This window comes from Dermatophagoides farinae, chromosome 9 (genome assembly GCF_024713945.1).
Source record: "Dermatophagoides farinae isolate YC_2012a chromosome 9, ASM2471394v1, whole genome shotgun sequence".
NCBI lineage: Eukaryota > Metazoa > Arthropoda > Arachnida > Sarcoptiformes > Pyroglyphidae > Dermatophagoides > Dermatophagoides farinae.
In genome coordinates, this window is record NC_134685.1 from 2,086,268 (window position 1) to 2,104,904 (window position 18,637).

General features: G+C 28.9%; 2 protein-coding genes across 3 annotated transcripts in view; both read right to left on the bottom strand.

Moving 5' to 3' along the window:
- Positions 1–18,637, bottom strand: part of LOC124497742 (uncharacterized) — a 49,475-nt gene that overhangs the window by 8,332 nt on the left and 22,506 nt on the right. Inside the window, exons 1-4 of one of the 2 annotated variants that reach the window (XM_075733833.1) lie at positions 18,469–18,581; positions 18,314–18,380; positions 12,796–12,987; positions 3,018–3,887 (exon numbers count right to left, since the gene is read on the bottom strand). In XM_075733833.1, the coding sequence (XP_075589948.1) occupies positions 3,018–3,756 (739 nt within the window). In that variant the 5' untranslated portion in view covers positions 3,757–3,887; positions 12,796–12,987; positions 18,314–18,380; positions 18,469–18,581. Of the gene's footprint in view, positions 1–3,017; positions 3,888–12,795; positions 12,988–18,313; positions 18,381–18,468; positions 18,582–18,637 lie in introns of those variants that run through there. The other variant, XM_075733834.1, reaches the window with a different exon arrangement.
- LOC142597779 (uncharacterized) lies at positions 8,969–10,620 on the bottom strand. Its single transcript, XM_075733836.1, has 3 exons — positions 10,427–10,620; positions 10,092–10,209; positions 8,969–10,017 (listed from the first exon to the last, which is right to left on the bottom strand). The coding sequence occupies exons 2-3, from the start codon at positions 10,174–10,176 to the stop codon at positions 9,092–9,094; spliced, it is 1,011 nt and encodes a 336-aa protein (XP_075589951.1). The 5' UTR covers positions 10,177–10,209; positions 10,427–10,620; the 3' UTR covers positions 8,969–9,091.

An 18,637-nucleotide genomic window follows, 5' to 3' on the forward strand; every position in this document is an offset into this window, starting at 1 on the left:
CATCATCATTATGTCTGTGTGTTGATATTCAGAATTTTTTTTTTGACCTAGATTTTTTTTCGCTCTCTTTTATTTCAATCATTCTTTATTTTCTTATGAATTTTTTTTCTCCGAGAATAGATTGGATTGAATAATGGATAATAGAATGTTGAATATGTATGTATTTGTGTCGCTGTGGTAGATAGTTTGATTCGATTCGATTCCATCTAATATCAATTTAGTCATTTCATTTGTTTGTTTATCAATATACAATGATCATCATTGAATTTGAAATATTCATTTTGGCCATTTTTTCTTATTACGACCAAATAAGATGATGATTCATGTATCATTGTTGCCGTGTATTCATCAGTTTTTTTTGTCATAAATAAAAGTGGAGTGTTAACTGCTAGAATGAAATGAAACAAAAAAAAATATATTCAAAAATAAACAAAGAAAAAATGTTCAACAACAACAACAAAAAGAATCGTTGAACAACATTTTTTTTTGACAAATTCATTCATTTTATTAACAGATGAAAAAAAAACATCTTGAAAATTCTTGCTAGACAAACAAACACAACAACGACAAGAATTATTTTGATGGAAAAAAAATATGAAAAATTCAATTGAATATTTGAATGTTTTCCAAGAATTTATTATACAAGAGTGGTTTGTTTTCAATCAATTGGGATGATGATTGTGATGATGATGATGATGATAATATTTGTCGGAGCATACATAATCTTTATTTGTAGTGTTTTTTTTTTTGTTCTTTGGGATTAATAATAAAATGAAAAAAATGGAAATTTTGAAATTTTTTTTCCAATTTCCAAAAAAAAAAAAAAAAAAAAAATGGTTCACCGGATTCTTCCCATCGTTCGTACTTTTGTTTTCATTGTTTTTTTTCATTTGTTTTCGCTTAACAGAGTTATAAGTGTGGACAATGTCCAAATTGTGAATGGTTTATTGTGATGATGATGATGATGACACAAAATGAAATGAAAGGAAATTATCACCCAAAATTACATTCAGTCAGTTAGTTGATCACATTCGCACATACACAGATGGATAAAATGAATCCAAATCAATTTACGTTGATTAGTTGTTGTTGGTGGTAGTGGTGGCGACAGTGGTGGTGGTGGTGATTATCATAATTGTTCTGTTCTTTTATTTTTGCCACTCCTTTCTTTCATCCAATTGTTCTTGTTGTTGTTGATGATGATGATGATGATCATTATGATGACCAGTTAAAATAGAAAACATCGATCGACGACATTCAATTTTTCCAAGTATCAAAATAGTGGACATAATGATGATCATCATCACATTACATTGTAATGGGGTTTTTTTTTTTGTTGTTGTTGTTGAAAAATTTTGATGACAATTTTTTTTTGGAATTGTTTTTTTCTGCTGTTGTTTTTGTCAATTAAATAATTCCTAGCCATTATTATCATCATCATCATCATTGGTTATGACACAGAAGGGGTTAAAAGTATCACACAGAAACAGAAAACAAAAAGGTCCCTAGGTAATGATTAAATTTAATTGTTTTTTTTCAACGATGATGATGATGATGATGAAACAACAACAACAACAACGCGACAGAGTTTCAATTCAACTATGGATAAAAACTTGAACTTTTTGTTGTTGTTGTTGTTGTTGTTACTGTTATTTGTGCAAAACTTTTTTTATTTGTTTATTGATGGCCAGTCCGAATAACCATAATGAATCGTGTTGAAATCGTATGACAATCATTGTTATTGTCGATGATGATGATGCAATTTGTTTGATAGATTTTTTAACACTTAAGTGTCCGTAATAAAGTTTCATAATCAAATTATTAAAAAAAAGTCTACTAGTTAAAAGGTCAAAAGCTCATTTGAATAGAATGGGACAGACAGAACATTTTTTTTTTTGCTTTTCTTCAAAATTAAATTTTTAGGAAAAAAAAATTTTCCAGAATTTTTTTTCTGCTGAATAATCGTAATAAAGAAATCTTGAATTTTTTTCAATTCCACCCACCCACACACACATTCTTATCATTTTTTTTCTTTTTTTTTGTTGATTTTAATCTGAATTTAGAAAGCTTTTTTTTGTTGCAGCCACTTCACTTTATTCCTAATTATTCTCCAAAGAGCATCAACAACAACAACAACTTTAGAATTGAAATCAAAAAAAAAAACTCTAACTGAATTGAATTCCATGTGAATCTCTCTCTCTCTCTCTCTCTCTCTCTCTCTCTCTCTCTCTCTCTCTCTCTCTCTCTCTCTCTCTCTCTCTCTCTCTCTCTCTCTCTCTCTCTCTCTCTCTCTCTCTCTCTCTCTCTCTCTCTCTCTCTCTCTCTGGAACCTGTGATCATGGAACGCACACGCAAACATTATGATAATAATAATAATAATAATTTTGAACCAAACAAGCACAATTCTGGTACATACTGGTTCATTCTCTCTCTCTGTCTCTCTTTGGCCCAATTTTATTTCCCAAAACGACAAACAATTTGATGATGATGATGATAATGAATTCAATATATTAACGTAACGAATGAATGGTAAAAGAAAAGAAAAGAAACCGATTATCGTAACAACAACAATAAACGACAAAATGAAGAAGAAGAAGAAAAAGAAGAATAAACAAACATCCAATTGAATGAAGATTTCATCCAATTTTTTTTTATTATTTTTTTTTTGCTCAATGATAATTCTAGAACCAGGAACAGCAAATTCTTGTAATTTTGTGTCTCCTGAATTGACGAGTTTTCTGTTTTATTTATTTATTTTTTTTTTAAATGTGCAAAAATCAGCAGAAAAAAACATTAAGTTGTTGTTGCTGTGGCTGTTTTTTTCTTTTCGTTGAGCTTAATTTTTTTTTTACCATCTTGCTGTTACTACTGTAATGAGCTAAGGTTTTTTTTTCGATGGCATATACAAACAAAACGGAAACGGAAACAATTGTACTACCTACATATATACCTAAACGACTATAAAGTGTTAAACATAAACATTAACAACACACACACACACACACACACATACATACCTAAATGACAATTGGCCAAATAAATACGTTGTAGATTGATTAGACCACGTTGTATGAATATCATGGCAGGAAGTTTATTGAGCATATTACCATTCAGATCAATCACCTGTGTAGTTGATGAAAGACCATTTGGTATTGTTTGTAATGAACGATGATCACAGTTTGCCGTTTCTTTACCAGATTTCCATTTACATTGACATATTATATTACAATTTTGATTATTATTATTATTATTATTGAAATTCTGTTGTTGCATAGCTGATGATGATGATGATGTGGATGTGGATGCGGTTAATGTTACCGGTTGAATATTGTTTTCATTATCATCATTATTATTGATATTCAATAATGAAAATTGTTGCTGTTTTTGTATTAAAAATTTATAATTATTATCAACAATATTGATAGCCATCACAGTATTATTGAATCGATATGATGTTTGATGTATGATGATCATCATTGCCATTATTAGAATCACAATTATTCTAGTCATCATCATCGTTGCCGTCGTTATTTCATTTTTATTCATCATCAATATTGATGATCGATATTTTCGTCGTTTACGATGATTATTATTATTATTATTACAAAAATATTGAATTAATTGATTCATTCGATAATGATGATGATCATCATTATTGATCATTTGTTTATGATAATTATCAATGATAATTTGTATCGATGATGGATCATTTGATTGATCTATCGATGTATTCTTCTTCTTCATCATCATCATCATTGAATTTGGCCTTTTAATTGATAAAAATTTCTTTGTTATTTATCGATGTCATTATCTGTGTGTGTGCGTGCGCGTTGTTTTTCCAGGAATTTTATTCTTGCTGTTGAAATGGATTTCCGGTGCGTAGATTTCTAAGAGAAAAAAAGAGTAAAAAAAACCAAAATTATTATTAGTGGGATTGAACATTCAAACACCTGAAAAAAGTCATTTTTTCGAAATTTAATCAAAAATCGATTCATTCATTCATTAGAATTTAATCGATTTTTATTATTGATTTTACATAGAAAGAGGACATTTTAAATGAAAATTTCAATAATTATCATCATCATCATCATCGTCATCATCGTCGTCGTCGTTTTTTTAGTTTGTTTGGACGATTAAAGTGATTAATTAACACGATGATGATGGTGATGGTTGATATTTTTTTTCAATTTTAATCACATTTGTTATTTTCATGGAAACATTATTTAAAATTATCTTTTGGTAGTGAAGATGAACGAAGAAAAAAAAACATTCTGTTCTGTGTGTAACAAACTTTTTTTCGTTTTTTTTTTTTTTTTTTTTGATCAACATACAAAACATGGATAATAATGGTGACAAACAATAAAGAGTTGTGTTTGGTGTGTGTGTTGGTGTGTACATGTACCATTTCATTGTTTAAATGCAAGCCAAATCTGATATCATTTTCATTTCACACAATTTGAATTTGTTTCTTTTCTTTTCTTCTTTTTTTTTCTTTGAGAAAAAATGTGAAAATTGAACAAAGAAATTTATGTAAGGAAAAAGGAAGAACATACACAGAAACATTTGGAATAATTTATCAAACCCTGAACCAAAAAAAACGACGACGACGACAACGACAACAAGACGTTAATGGTATAAACTAGATTCTGATCCAAAGTTCCAATTGAAATATTTTTTTTTTGTTGTCGTCGTCGTTGTCGTCGTTTGTCGTTTGTTATTGAAACTTTTTCTCTTTTGTGCCCCCAAAATTCATGAAAATAAACAGACATACATACACACACACACACAAACCGAAAAAAGTTTTTCACAATATTTCATTCGTATAATTTTGTTTTTTTTTGTTTAGTTAAATTTTCAAATTCAAATGAATAAAACTGAATTTATTGAATATTCTATGGCCACTCTTTGAGCTGTTTGTGTGTGTGTGTGTGTGTGTTAACTTGTTTTATCTGCTCATTGATGGTCGTTTGATTCACAAAAATTCAATAAACAACAACAACAACAGCAACAGCAACAACAACAACAACAACGTGAAAGTAAACAATAAATCATAAATTTCAGAAAGATTCATGATTTTTGGCAAGAATGAAATGAAATGAAATGAAAAACTTTTTTTTTTGTTCAAGTGGCCTTTTTGATTATATGATTGTTATGATGATGATGATGATGATGATGTTCAATATATATCGAACCAAAAAGTGGCGGTGGTTATAATGACAGATAGGCAGAAGCATGAAAAGAAGAAGGCAAAATGTTTGAAAGCCAAAGATAAATGGAAAATTTTTCTTCTTCATTTTTGAAGATCAAACATGAATGATAATGGTAATGATGGTAATGATGATGATGATGATGATGATGATGGTCCGAGAGAAAAAAAAAAAGAAAAGAAAAATGAATTTGGCCTCCATTTTTCTTCTTTCACTTTGGCCTAGATGTTTGCTTTGATTTTTATCATCATTATCATCATCATCATCATCATCATCACCATATCATCGATATAATTCTATGGATAGAATTCTTAGAGACAGAATTAATGATTGAATAAAAAAGAATATCCGGATATTTCAATGTTTAGGATCAAGTGATTAAAATGAAAAGAAAGAAAGACAGAAAGAAAGAATCCATATAATTTATCCATTTCCAAATAACGTTATTAACATTTCTCTGATTTTTTCTTCTCTCTCTCTCTCTTTCTCGATATTCGGTTGAATAAATCCACCGAATAAATTAATGATAGAATGAATGAATGAATAAAACGGATATATGAATAGAATGCAATTCTCGTCATCATCATCATTTTATTTATTAATGTGTGTGTGTGTGTGTGTGGTCAATACTTCTTTTAAATATGACGTAAACATTTTTGTTGTTGTTGTTGTTGTTGTTGTCTGAATGAATGGATAAAAACTTTAGTTGTTATTGTGTGTAGTGGTCCAGGCTTTTATCCAAAAAAAAAAAAAGAAAAAAAAATCTTCTTTATGATGAAATTTGTGTCAATGAAACAAACAAACAAACAAACAAAAAACGACGAATAATAAATTCAAGTGGTCATGTTTTGACCATTTTTGTTCGATTCAACATTTCAAATTATTTTTTTTCTCCGTTTTTTTTCGTTTTTGTTTTTTTTTTTTTTTTTTTTGGTTCCGTTGAAAACATTTGAAAAGAGAAAAAAAAAAATGGTGGTACATACATCATCAATATTGTAATGAAAATGAAAAATAGAAATTTTTTTTTTTGTTCTTTTTCATTTCATTTGAAAAGCTTGTCATTTCATCGGGAAATGAAAAGAATTTATTTATTCATCATCGTCATCATCGTCATCATCATCATCAAGAACGTCTTAGTCAAAGTCCCTAGTGGATGAAAATTGTGAAATAAAAATAAAGAAGAAGAAAAAGAAAAAAAAAACAGATCTCGATATTGTCAAAAACAGAAGAAAATTATCTTGGACCATGGATTCTAGCGTGTGTTCATCATCAGAATACTGTATACACACACACACACACACACACACACTGTATCGTGGGAAACAACAACAAAAAAAGTACATTGAACAGAAGAATATTCTTTGTACGTATTTTTTTTTGTCACTAATAATAATGGTGATGATGATGATGATGACAAAGAATTAACGGAATAAATAGATCATGGAATTTGATTATCAAATAAATTGCTTAAATCCAGAAAATAATTTTTTTTTTTTGTTCGTTCACTAAGAAAAAGCTAAAATAGACGGCGGAAATTCATTCATATAAAAAAAACTAACAATATACCACTGAATACAATCACACAGAATCATAGACAGCCACCATTGCTCAATTTGTCTTTTTTTTATTTTTATATATCGATCAGCATTTAAATTAATGATTCATTCGCTGATAGAATAGTTGCCAAGAGATTGAATCAGGAACATTCTGATTCTGATTTTTTTTTTTTGCTGGTTATTACGATTCGATTATTGTTGTTGTTGTTGTTGTTGTTGTTGTGATCTGTTTATTTGTTCCACCATGTTTGGACAAGAAACTTTGATTTTATCTATCTCACAATCCTTATTTCTTAATGTTATACAGAAAGTAGAAAAAAATTCTCACAACAATCATCAATTGATAAAAGTTTCAAAAAAAATAAGAATTCAATTTGGTTTGTGAGAATAGTCATTTTTTTTTCTCACTCTTTACAGATCTATTTACTGGAATCTGATTGAATGGAAATTCAAAATCAAATCGAATTTTTTGCTTTTATCGATAAGATAATGGATTCAGCTGTATTTTTATTTTTTTTTTTGTTTGTTTGTTTGTTTGTTTGTGATGACGTTAAAGTGGCCAAAAACTTTTTCGTTTGTCTGTCTGTTTTGTTGTATTGACCAGTTCCATTATTTATGCAAATGAAATATGAAAAATTTTCAACAAAAAAAAACAAACAAAAAACACAAAACTTTTGCCATTCTTCCGTTTTTCTCACCGATTAATGTAAAAATAAAAAGAATTCAATAATTGTAAAGACGAATGGATTGAATATTGACCGTTTATTGATGTCGAAATCAAGCTTTAAATGGTCATTTTAAATTTAAATTCTGGTTGTTTGATAATGATAAAACAACGGATAGGAAAAAAAAAATTGACAAAAATGCGCCAAGAACACGACAAATACGATGATGATCTTTGAAACGCTAACAACAACAACAACAACAACAGCATTCGACAATGACATAACAATTTAATTATGTCAATCTTTCAAATATAGAAAAAAAAACTCCAAAATAAACTGGAACCAAAAAACAAAAAAAAAAACACAAAAACTACTTGTCACATACACACTCAATATTTGTGTGTGTGTGTGTGTTTGGAATTATTTCGTCGTCAACGTCGGTTGTCGAAAACTTTTACAGCCGAAAATAAAAAAAAAAAAAAAAGACAAAACAACAACAGAGAATCAAAAACTTTTACTCATCCCCATCATCATTCACATACTGGACACGAACCAAATGAGAAAAAAAAATAAACTTTTTTTTCGATTTGGTTGGTTGTGTGCCAAGAATTTCGACTCTCTCTCTCTCTCTCTCTCTCTCTCTCTCTCTCTCTCTCTCTCTCTCACTCTTTGATCGACCAATCGACTGTTCATCTTTGGATTCATAAGTTTGAGATTAACTGATGTCCACACACACACACACACACTGCTACTGCTGCCAGAATTCAAAATTTTCTCTCTTTTCATCCCCATCAAGAATTCACAAAATAAACTTTCACATCATCATTTCTTCAGAAAAAAAAGAGAGAGAGACAGACAGAGATAAAAAGCTAAATTATCAAATTATCATTCATTAGTCACAGTCGATAACATTTTTTTTTTTTGTTTTATTTCATTGACTTGATTCACGTTCGACAATCAAGTCAATGAAAAACAAAACTGAATTCTTGTCAAATATGGAGAATATTCGTACACCGGTTGAAAATGTTGTTGTCACCACACACACACACACAGATACACATCAACCATTTAGCTTGAAAAAAATGTCTAGTGGGAAAAAAAATTGGACATGAAATATTAGCAACAACAACAACAACAACTAGAAAAAAAATTTTTCTCCAGCCATCATTAATCTGTCATTATCGTGCTGTAAAAATTTCATATTTATGACAACAAACAAATGAAATTCATTGAATGAACAAAATGAAACCATCATAATCATCATCATATCATATTCCATTATCAATTTTTGTCAACATTCATTTTTTTTTTTTTTGGATAATTTTCACTAGAAAATATCATCTGACAAACAATAAACACGGATATGAAACATGGCTGGTGATGGTGGTTTGAAAATGATGACGATGATGATGATGGATAAATTTAAAATCCATGTTTCAGTTATGTGTGTGAATTGAAAAACCAAATGGAACGAACAAATTTCAATTTACATTCGATTATGTTGATGTTGGAAATTGTACAGAAATTCATGGATGGATGGATTTTTGTTTTGTTTTATTTATAAATAAAAAAAATGATAAATTTTATTATATTGTATTTTAAAACTTTGTAAAGATTATTATAATAATAAAAATATATATGAAATTTGTTTTTTTTTCAAGTATTAACCAAAAAGATCATCAAATTCATCTTCAGGTGGCAAATCAAGGTAAACAATATTGCCATCTGGTTCAATGGAATAAATTATTTCAACATCGTCAAAATTTAATGGTTCAGCACGAGGCACAGATATTGGTGGATCTTTTACAATTTGACGATGACCAGGATTTTCAAATAAAGATTTTTTATGATTTTCATCATAAATTCGATGTGAATTTGACCAAATATATCGGTCCGATTGAACACGACACATTGGACATAAATGTGACCGTTCACGCCATTTACGCATGCAAGTTATACAGGCGAAATGTGAACAATTCTCATGTAGAGCCCAACAACGTTTGTTATGAAATTGTTTTTCACAAATTTTTTCTGCACAAATCATGCATTCTTGTACACAATATCTGTAGTAAAAACCAACAATAGCACGTTGATTTTCAATTTCAAATTGTTCTAAATTAAATAGATCATGTGCATCCAAATGAAAGCCATCCGAACATCGTGGTTTATCACCAAAAACAACATAATGACATTTTTTCATTAAATTAAAAATACATAAAAATGATGGTAATCGTTTGTATGACGATTCTTCAGCATGATTTGGATGAGAAAAATTACAATATTCCGGTCTATGGATGTATCGACAATTACCATCTTCATTGAATGGACAACAAAAATTTCGTAAAATTTCACGAATAGATTCCTGTTCAGGGCTAAGATGCTGATTAATTGATTTTTGATGATTATTATTATTTCTTCTTGTTATGGTCATTTCATTAACTTGTGATGATTGAAGAGATTGATTTCTAAAATTTAAATTCGAATTCAATCTATTATAACGTGAAGAGGAACGATAATTTGCAGTAGTCAAACGAAAAGTTTCAATGGCTGATAATCTAGGTCTTTGTTGTTCATTGATAACATCGTTATCTGTAAAGATATGATATCATTATTGACAAAGTTTATTTGATTATTATTATTATAATCATCATTATTATTCTCACCATGATTAACATTCCAATGTTCGTCATTGTTTTCATTTTCATTTGATAAACCTCGTGAATTTGAATTTCGATTGTGGTATGACATTTTTTTCAATATTCTTCACGTTCGTGTCAATTTCTTTAGATTTTATCGTACAAAAATTTCATCAACCAAAAAAAAACCAGAAAAGAAACACATGTTTGCGAATATCAAAAATAAATCATGGTTCCATTCGTTTGCAAAATCGAAAAAAAATTGAAAACATGCATTTGGGAAAAAGGAAAAAAATAAAAAAAAAACGTTAATGAAAAAAAAATCAAAAAAAATAAAAAACAAAGGGTAAAATCATACAAACCAGAAAAAAAAGAAACAAAAACTTTGAATTGATTGATCATAAATTTATCGGAAATAGATGAATTGAAACAATTTGATGATTCTGATGTAGAAAATGTGGAAAAAAAATTACATTTCACTTTTGAATCAAAAACGCAATTTCAACGTTTATTTCATCACTAACATCATCATCATTCACTATTTAATAGAACAACAATCATTCACTCACTCACACAAAAAACACACACACACGCACCATACTTAAATGACGTACTCAAAAAAAAAAATTATTCGACAACCAACATTTTGTAAATATATAGTGAGTATATGATGATCAATCATTTACAAAATTGTTGTTGTTTCAATAAACAACAACAAATTCCATCAAAATATTAATCCAACTGACATCATCATCAACGATCGAAATAAAAGAAAAGAAAATCCAATTTAATCTTTACATCCGCGCTTAGTTAAAATGTTCAAAAAAAAAACTTAAATGATTCGATTTAGAAGACCAAAAAAAAAAATCGAATAATATCAAATATCCAATACTGATATACTAATCATCATCATTGAATATTCACAATAACGAGATCAACCATTCAACATCATATCACATCAACATGGTTATGGTATTGCGTGGTTGTTGTTGTTCACCCCGGCATACGAATAACGGAAGAAAATTTAATTTATTCATCATCAACAACAACAATAAAACATATGAATGCATGAATTATTGATTTCTATTTTCACACACACACACACACACACACCATATTCTTCCTCATATTTTTCTAGTGAAACAACAATACAAAAAAAACCTTTCAACTATCCATAAATCCATTGAAGATGAACAAATTTTTCACACACACACACACACACAGCAAACAGGGATTATTATCCAAATATAATCATCATCACAATCAACATTGGAACACTATATGCTCAAGTGATAATACTCGAAACAAAACAACAACAACAACAACAAAAAAATAAACCTGAAAATGAATTCGGTAACAAACAAATTCAATTATTATTATTTGTTTCATTTCTCTCATTTTTTTTCATTTAATTTAGAGACCATACAGAAAGCAAAAAAAAAAAAAAAGAAAAACATGCGAAATCATCATGGATGGAACAAACAAAAAATATCAAAACAAGGATTAAATTGAAAACTCGACAAAAAAAAAACGAACCAAAGCCACAACAGCCATTCACACATATTGACAATCTAATATCTACGAGTATTATCGACATTTGATATCATCACCATCATCATTAGCGTGGTGGTTCGATCCAAAAAAAATGTTCATCATCAATTAATGATGTGATGGACTTTCGGGAAAAAAACGGAAAATCCTCTCTCTCTCTCTCTCTTACCCACTCATTAATAGATGGTGGTTTTTTTCTGTAAAACTAAAGTGTGAAAAACTAGTGATGGAAAATTTTATTTTATTTTTGATGACTAAATATAATATATTCGTATTGTGAAACGAAACGAACGAGCTAATTTGTTTTTATAAGTCATCATCATCATCATCATCATCAAACACACATCATTAATGATGATGATGATGATAATAATAATAATGACAACCTCGACATCCACACCATCACCTACCACCATTGACATTGAATGAATGAATTAAATTAAATAGAAAAAAAATATCAAATTAGACAGGCAGCAATGATGGTGATGATGATGATGATGATCGCAATAATAAAGTGTGTGTGTGTGTTATACAAGGCGTCATTTTCATCATTAAATAGAATGATGATGATGAGATGAGATGATTTGAATATGGTGGTAGTACTTTCCTCATTTATTGAATTCTAATCATCACTCTATATATTTAAATGTGTTAGTAGATGTATCAAGAGAGAGAGAGAAAAAGAAAGCAGGGGGTAGAAAATGAAAAAGTTTCAGTTTTCTGTTCTGTTGTTGTTAGTTTGTTACTACTGAACTACTACTGTGGAACAAAAACAAAAAAAAAACTCATCAATGATCCATCTCTTTTCATCATCATCATCATAATCGTTTTTTTTCATATCGATCATATCAACACAATATTTTCATCATCATCAGTTAAATTCTTATTTTTTTTTTGGATCGATTTGATTCGATATGTGTGTGTGTATAGTATTCATCAAATACTAATTAGCTTTATCACATGAAAAGAATGGCATCCATCCAAATAAAAGTGAACAAAATTTTGCTGTGTTGTGTTGTGTGTTTGAAATTTATCGATCTTTCATTTAGACGACATGCACACATTGATCGAATTGAAGAAGAAAAAAAAATAAGAATTTGATAAAGCTACTGTGTGTTGTGTCGTCATAATGATGTTGACAGAGCAAAAAAAAAAATTTTTTTTTTCACAATTTTCTTACCTTTTTTTCAGCTTAAAATCGATGATGATGGTGATGGAAAACAGAGACAAAAAAAAACGATATGTGAACCAAAAAAAAAAAAAAAAATTTCACCAAATTGCGGGTAGTGGTGGGGGGATCCTCCACAACAACCAATCGATATCGATCTCGATGATTTCTTAATTCAATAACCAAAAAAAAAAGTTTCAGTATCTAAAAGTGAATGAAGAAAAAAAAAGAAAATTTAAAAAATTAGACAAATGAAATTTTTCAATAAAAACAAAACAAAACAAAAAACTGCCATCATCAATCAATCAATATTCTGAACACGCGCAAACAAATAATTTCATCATTAATTAACGTGATCGTCTTATTCATCATCATCATCATCATCATCACAGAATACTTTTTACTTTAAACAAAAAGAAAATGAATTATTCAAAGAATTTGAATATGAATTGTATTGTATTTAAAAATAAACTGTTTCATATTCAATATTCATCATTATTATCATCAAGTTTCATTTCGATTCTTGATTCTTTATTCCACATTCTATTTGATTCATTGAATGAATATACAGAATTTTCTAAAGAATTTGATTATAGAAAATACAAAAAAAAGAAAGGATTGTACACCATTATCTCATTTAATAAAAGAAAAAAAAATAACGTCAAACTTTTTTTTTGTTTTGTTTTGTTTTACACATCATCATCAATGTTCATTGATGATGATGATGAACATTGAGATGGAGAAACTTATGAATAACTTTTTTCAAGTTATCTCTATGATGATGATGATAATGTCGAATTTACCAATATAAAAAGTGTGTGTGTGTACATGTGGAACATGATGAATAAAGATTTTTACCTTTAATATTGGAAATGAAATATTTATGAAACGAAAAGAAAAAAAATTTTTTTTTTTTTTTTTTTGATTCAAATGTAAAAGGAAAAGAGAGAGAGAGAGAGAGAAGAAAATATATAAAAGTTTGATCTGTAATTGAAGATTCCAGGTACAACATACACACACACACACACACTCATTTCCTGTGAGTAGATGAAAAACTTTTTTTCCCATTTAAATATTGATATATATAGATAAATAAATCGAATCAGTTCAATCAATTTTTTGTTGTTGTTGTTGTAGTTGCAGTTGTTGGTCCATTTTCACTTTCTCTCTCTATTGGTATTCAATAAACAATCTCAATTTCAACAAAAAAAAAATTTGTTAGACAAGTTTTTGTTGTTGTTGTTTCCTGTTTCTTCTTCTTTTTTTTTCTCTTGATTCGATCCAAACTCACATCGATGACGGGTTAATTAAACTGAATGTGATTGGTTTGCGGTGATGATGATGATGATGACGATGATGATGAAATGAACAAAACAAAACAAAACAAAAACACTCGAAAATCGAATAAAATAAACAACGAAAGACAAAAAAAAAATTTGATAAATCAAATCCAAAAATAACTCAAACCGACCAAAATTCGATTATCCAAGTGGGTATAGAAAAAAAAATCCGGTACCGTCTTTGTTGTCGGTGGTGGTGGTGGTGGTGTGTTCCACATGTAGAAATACCAGACACCTATTTATTGGATAACACACACATACGAACATAAACACAAACACAGTGTTATTGAATTTAGGAAAAACGTTTGTTTGTATTAGAAATAAAGAAAAAAAATAGACAAAAAGTGTAGACAAATCGAAATAAAACCAAAAATGGTGGTAGATGGATAGATTCATGCTTTTCGGTTTTATCCACACACACACACACACACCCCATTTATAACTAGAGGATTTTTTTTTTTTTGGGCAAACCAAGAAAAAAAAGCCGAAAAAAATGAGAGATTTTGCACTACTACCAAAGAAAAAAAAATCATTATTTTCTCTTTTCTCGATGCACTATCTTGCAACAAACAGAACCAGTACACACACACAAACAAAACAACATTACTGGACAAACAAAACTTTGAAACTGGATTTTCAACAACCAAAATAAAAAAAACGAAAAACCAGGAACCAACAACAAATATATAACACCAAAAAAAAAAAATAATAAAAAATCGTTCCAATCAGCCAAACAATCAAGAAAAATTATTCTATTGAATCGTCCAAAGTTTTTTTCTTTTGGTTCGTATTCAGTAGTAGTGTTTACTAATAAGATCAATGTGATATGATCATGGTGTTTTTTATTATTATTTAGGTGGACATTGGCTATAATCGATCACTACCAACACCAACAACAACAACAAAGAGAAAATCCAGACCAAGAATTACGACAACAACAAAAAAATATAACCAAACAATGTGGACAATGAATTGAGAAAGAAATTGATTTCCAACATTAAAGAATTGTATATATATATACCACCATCATGGGGGTAATATAAACATCTATTTAGAAGCCAACCATCATCACCACCACCACCACCAACAACAACAGAATAAAGAATTGCAATGAATCAAATCGGATGATGATGATGATGACGATTCACACAATCAACACACACACACACACACACACAAACCAAATTTACTATTGAATATAATAAAAAAAAAGTGAATCTCAAAGAAAATTCATCTTAGGTGATGGTGGTGGTCGTGTTGGTGATCGATTGTGCATAGCAGAATGAATAATAGACCTTAGTGAAAATAGAAATATTTTCATCTTTGATTTGATTCGATTCGATTTTTTCTTTTTCGTTTGATGTTTCGTGTATTTGTGAAAAAAAAAGAAAAATTCCATTATATAATACAACAACAACAACAATAATAATAATAGGAAAAAAAATCAGAATCAAAATTCAATCTGAATAACCTATTCCTTTATTCTTCATATACAAAAGACTAAAAATTCTGTCCAAAAAGAAAAACGATTCATGCGATTCGATTTATTGTATTGTGTTGCTCAACCATTGGAATCGTGTTATTGTTGTATTTAATAATAATAATAATAAACGAAGAAAAAAAATATTCTGGACCTATTTTTTTTTCATTGAATGAAAAAAAACGAACAACATAGAATAAAGAATTGAATCAAAATTCTACTATCCATACACACACACACACACACACACAAACACAAGGAAATTGAATTGAAACAACAAATGGCCCGGCAAAAAAAGTAGGGAATGTAATGAATATAAAAAAATAGACAAATGGGTGTGTATGCGTTTGATTCCTTTGTTGAATGATATGAGACAAACATTGCAAGAATGAAAAATTTTACAACAAACAGAATAAATAGAGAAAAAAAAGAGAATTTTGTATCATTCATTCAATGAAAAAAAAGCTAGAGACAAATTATAAATCGATAGATTTCAAAATCGATCAATGTCCAACAACAACAACAACCTGAAAATACAAGCAATCAAAATGAATGAAATTTACAACACCTTCTTATGGGCGATGGGTACGATGATCGTACTACGATCAATTAGAAAAAAAATTTCCATGAATCGTCCATGTTCTATATTCGATTGTGGATCGATTCTCAAAGTGAGAGAAAAAAAAATTTTTTAATTTCTATTAGGAAAGGGCTAAAAAGATATCCACCAATCAACCAACCAACCACCCAAACACCCACACACATGAAGAAAAAAAAAATTCTTGTTTTCATTTCATCTTTACACACACACACACACACACATCGATATTGCATTAGCGAGAATCAAACGCACAAAAATTTTCGTCATACATTGTGATTTTCATTCTTTCGTTTTTTTTCAAGTGTAATAGACATATACTTGATTTTGGTTCTATACTATAGTATTCGAAGTGTTACGGTCGATTGATTTATCAAGTTGGCTTCTCATTTTCTATTTTTTTTTCACTATTCTCTCGATTCTTTTTTTTTGGTTTAAGACGATGGATCATATACAGCAGCAGCAGCAACAGCAACAACAACAACAACATTTTTGCATCAACGCTTCCCAAGAGGATATATTCACACACCATCATCATCCATACATTGTATACAATAGTAAATATAAAAAGAGTTCAAACACAAAGCTTTTTGAGAATGAAAACGACAAACAACTTGAAATTTGGTGGGTGTGGATGGTGGTTGGCCATTTCTTTTTTTTTTCGCCAATATAGCCACAACCACCCACCCACCCAGATTCGTATCGTTGCAATTGTACATTATAAACTAATTTAACCAACAAAAAAAAATTAGAAATCTTCCCCCCATCAACAAGGGAAATATATAATGGAAAAAAAATCTTTTAGCTAAAATGTTGAAAAGAATTTTTTTTTATTTTTATTTTCGACTAGAATTTGATTGTTGTTGTTGTTGTTGTTGTGTACATTCTCGAAAAAAAGGTGATATGATAATATTCATTCCAATTGATTGGATAAACACATCATCATCATCATTCAACATCCTGAATATATCCAATGAATCGAGATAAGTAAACGATATAAAGAAAAAAAAATTCTTGCACACAAATGCATTTCTGAATTTTACAAGGATAGAGAAAACTAAAAATTTCAAAACATATCCTTAAGATGTATGTTTATGTGCGTGAAAATAATCAGAAATAGTGAAACAAAACAAAACAAACAAAAAAAAAAAAAAACACGAAAACAACAAAAACAAAATTGACCTCGGCCATGGGAAAGAATTGAATGACTATACACCTGTATATTTTGAGTTTGGTCATCAGCAAAATAGAATTTCCATTTGTATGGAATTGTCTATTACAGCATACACACACACACACATACACTTATATATTCGATTTTTCGTCACCGTTAACCAAAAAGAAAAGAAAAGAAAATTCTACATCTCTCGCACGCATCAATGATCATCATCATCATCATTTTTTGAGGATGTAATGTTTTCAAGTTTGACAAATGACCAAACACAAACAGACATACACACACACACAGAGACACAAACGACAAGCAATAAAAAGAAACAACCCTTATACACGAATATATTGAGAAAAATAAAAACCTTGAAGGCAATACAGAATAAAACGAATCTGAAAAACAAAAATCGAAATGAATCGAATACTGATTCATATATATAGAGAGAATGAAATGTTGTTGTTTTATTTGATGGTTGTTGTTCGACTTTGAAAATTGGAAACTCTTCGCTTTTTGTCATCGACGAATCATCATCATAGAATGGGTGATCTCTGTATGTGTGTGTGTGTTTGTGTGTATCATATAATAAACGAGAGTCAATGATGATACAAACAAATGAAAACAAAAAAATTTTTTGCTTCAAGCTAAATGATTTTCAATCATAACTTTTAAATCAACTCGTTTTTTTGCAGTTGTTGTATTGAATCGATTCGAAAAATAGAATATATGATGATGATGATGATGAGAATGGAAAAATACTAAATAACAAGCCATCATTCATTATCATAGCAATGGGCATCTTCATACAATTTACCGAGAACAAAAAAAAATGAAATGAAACACAAACTCAAACGACATGAAGATTGAAATTCATGTTACCAATAAATATTCAATGATAATTGATTGATTACGATGTTTTAGTAAAAAAAAATATCTTGACTTACGGAATTGGTAATGAATATTATTCAGATATAAATGATTATTATTATTATAAATTGTTGAAAATTGAATCTATTTTGGAATAATAAAATGCTTATCATTAGTCATCATCATCATGGTTTATAAATTGGTAATAATGAAAAAAAAAATAATAACAAACTTGTTGACAATCACAGAATCAGTCACCTTGACAACCTTGACAACAATTTTATAACAAAAAAAAAAAAAAAATAGAAAATTCGTTGTTTCGTTGGATAATGATGATGAAATAAGAAAAACGCATCAAATTTTTCGCAACAAATTTTTTTTGTTTGTTGTTGTTATCATTG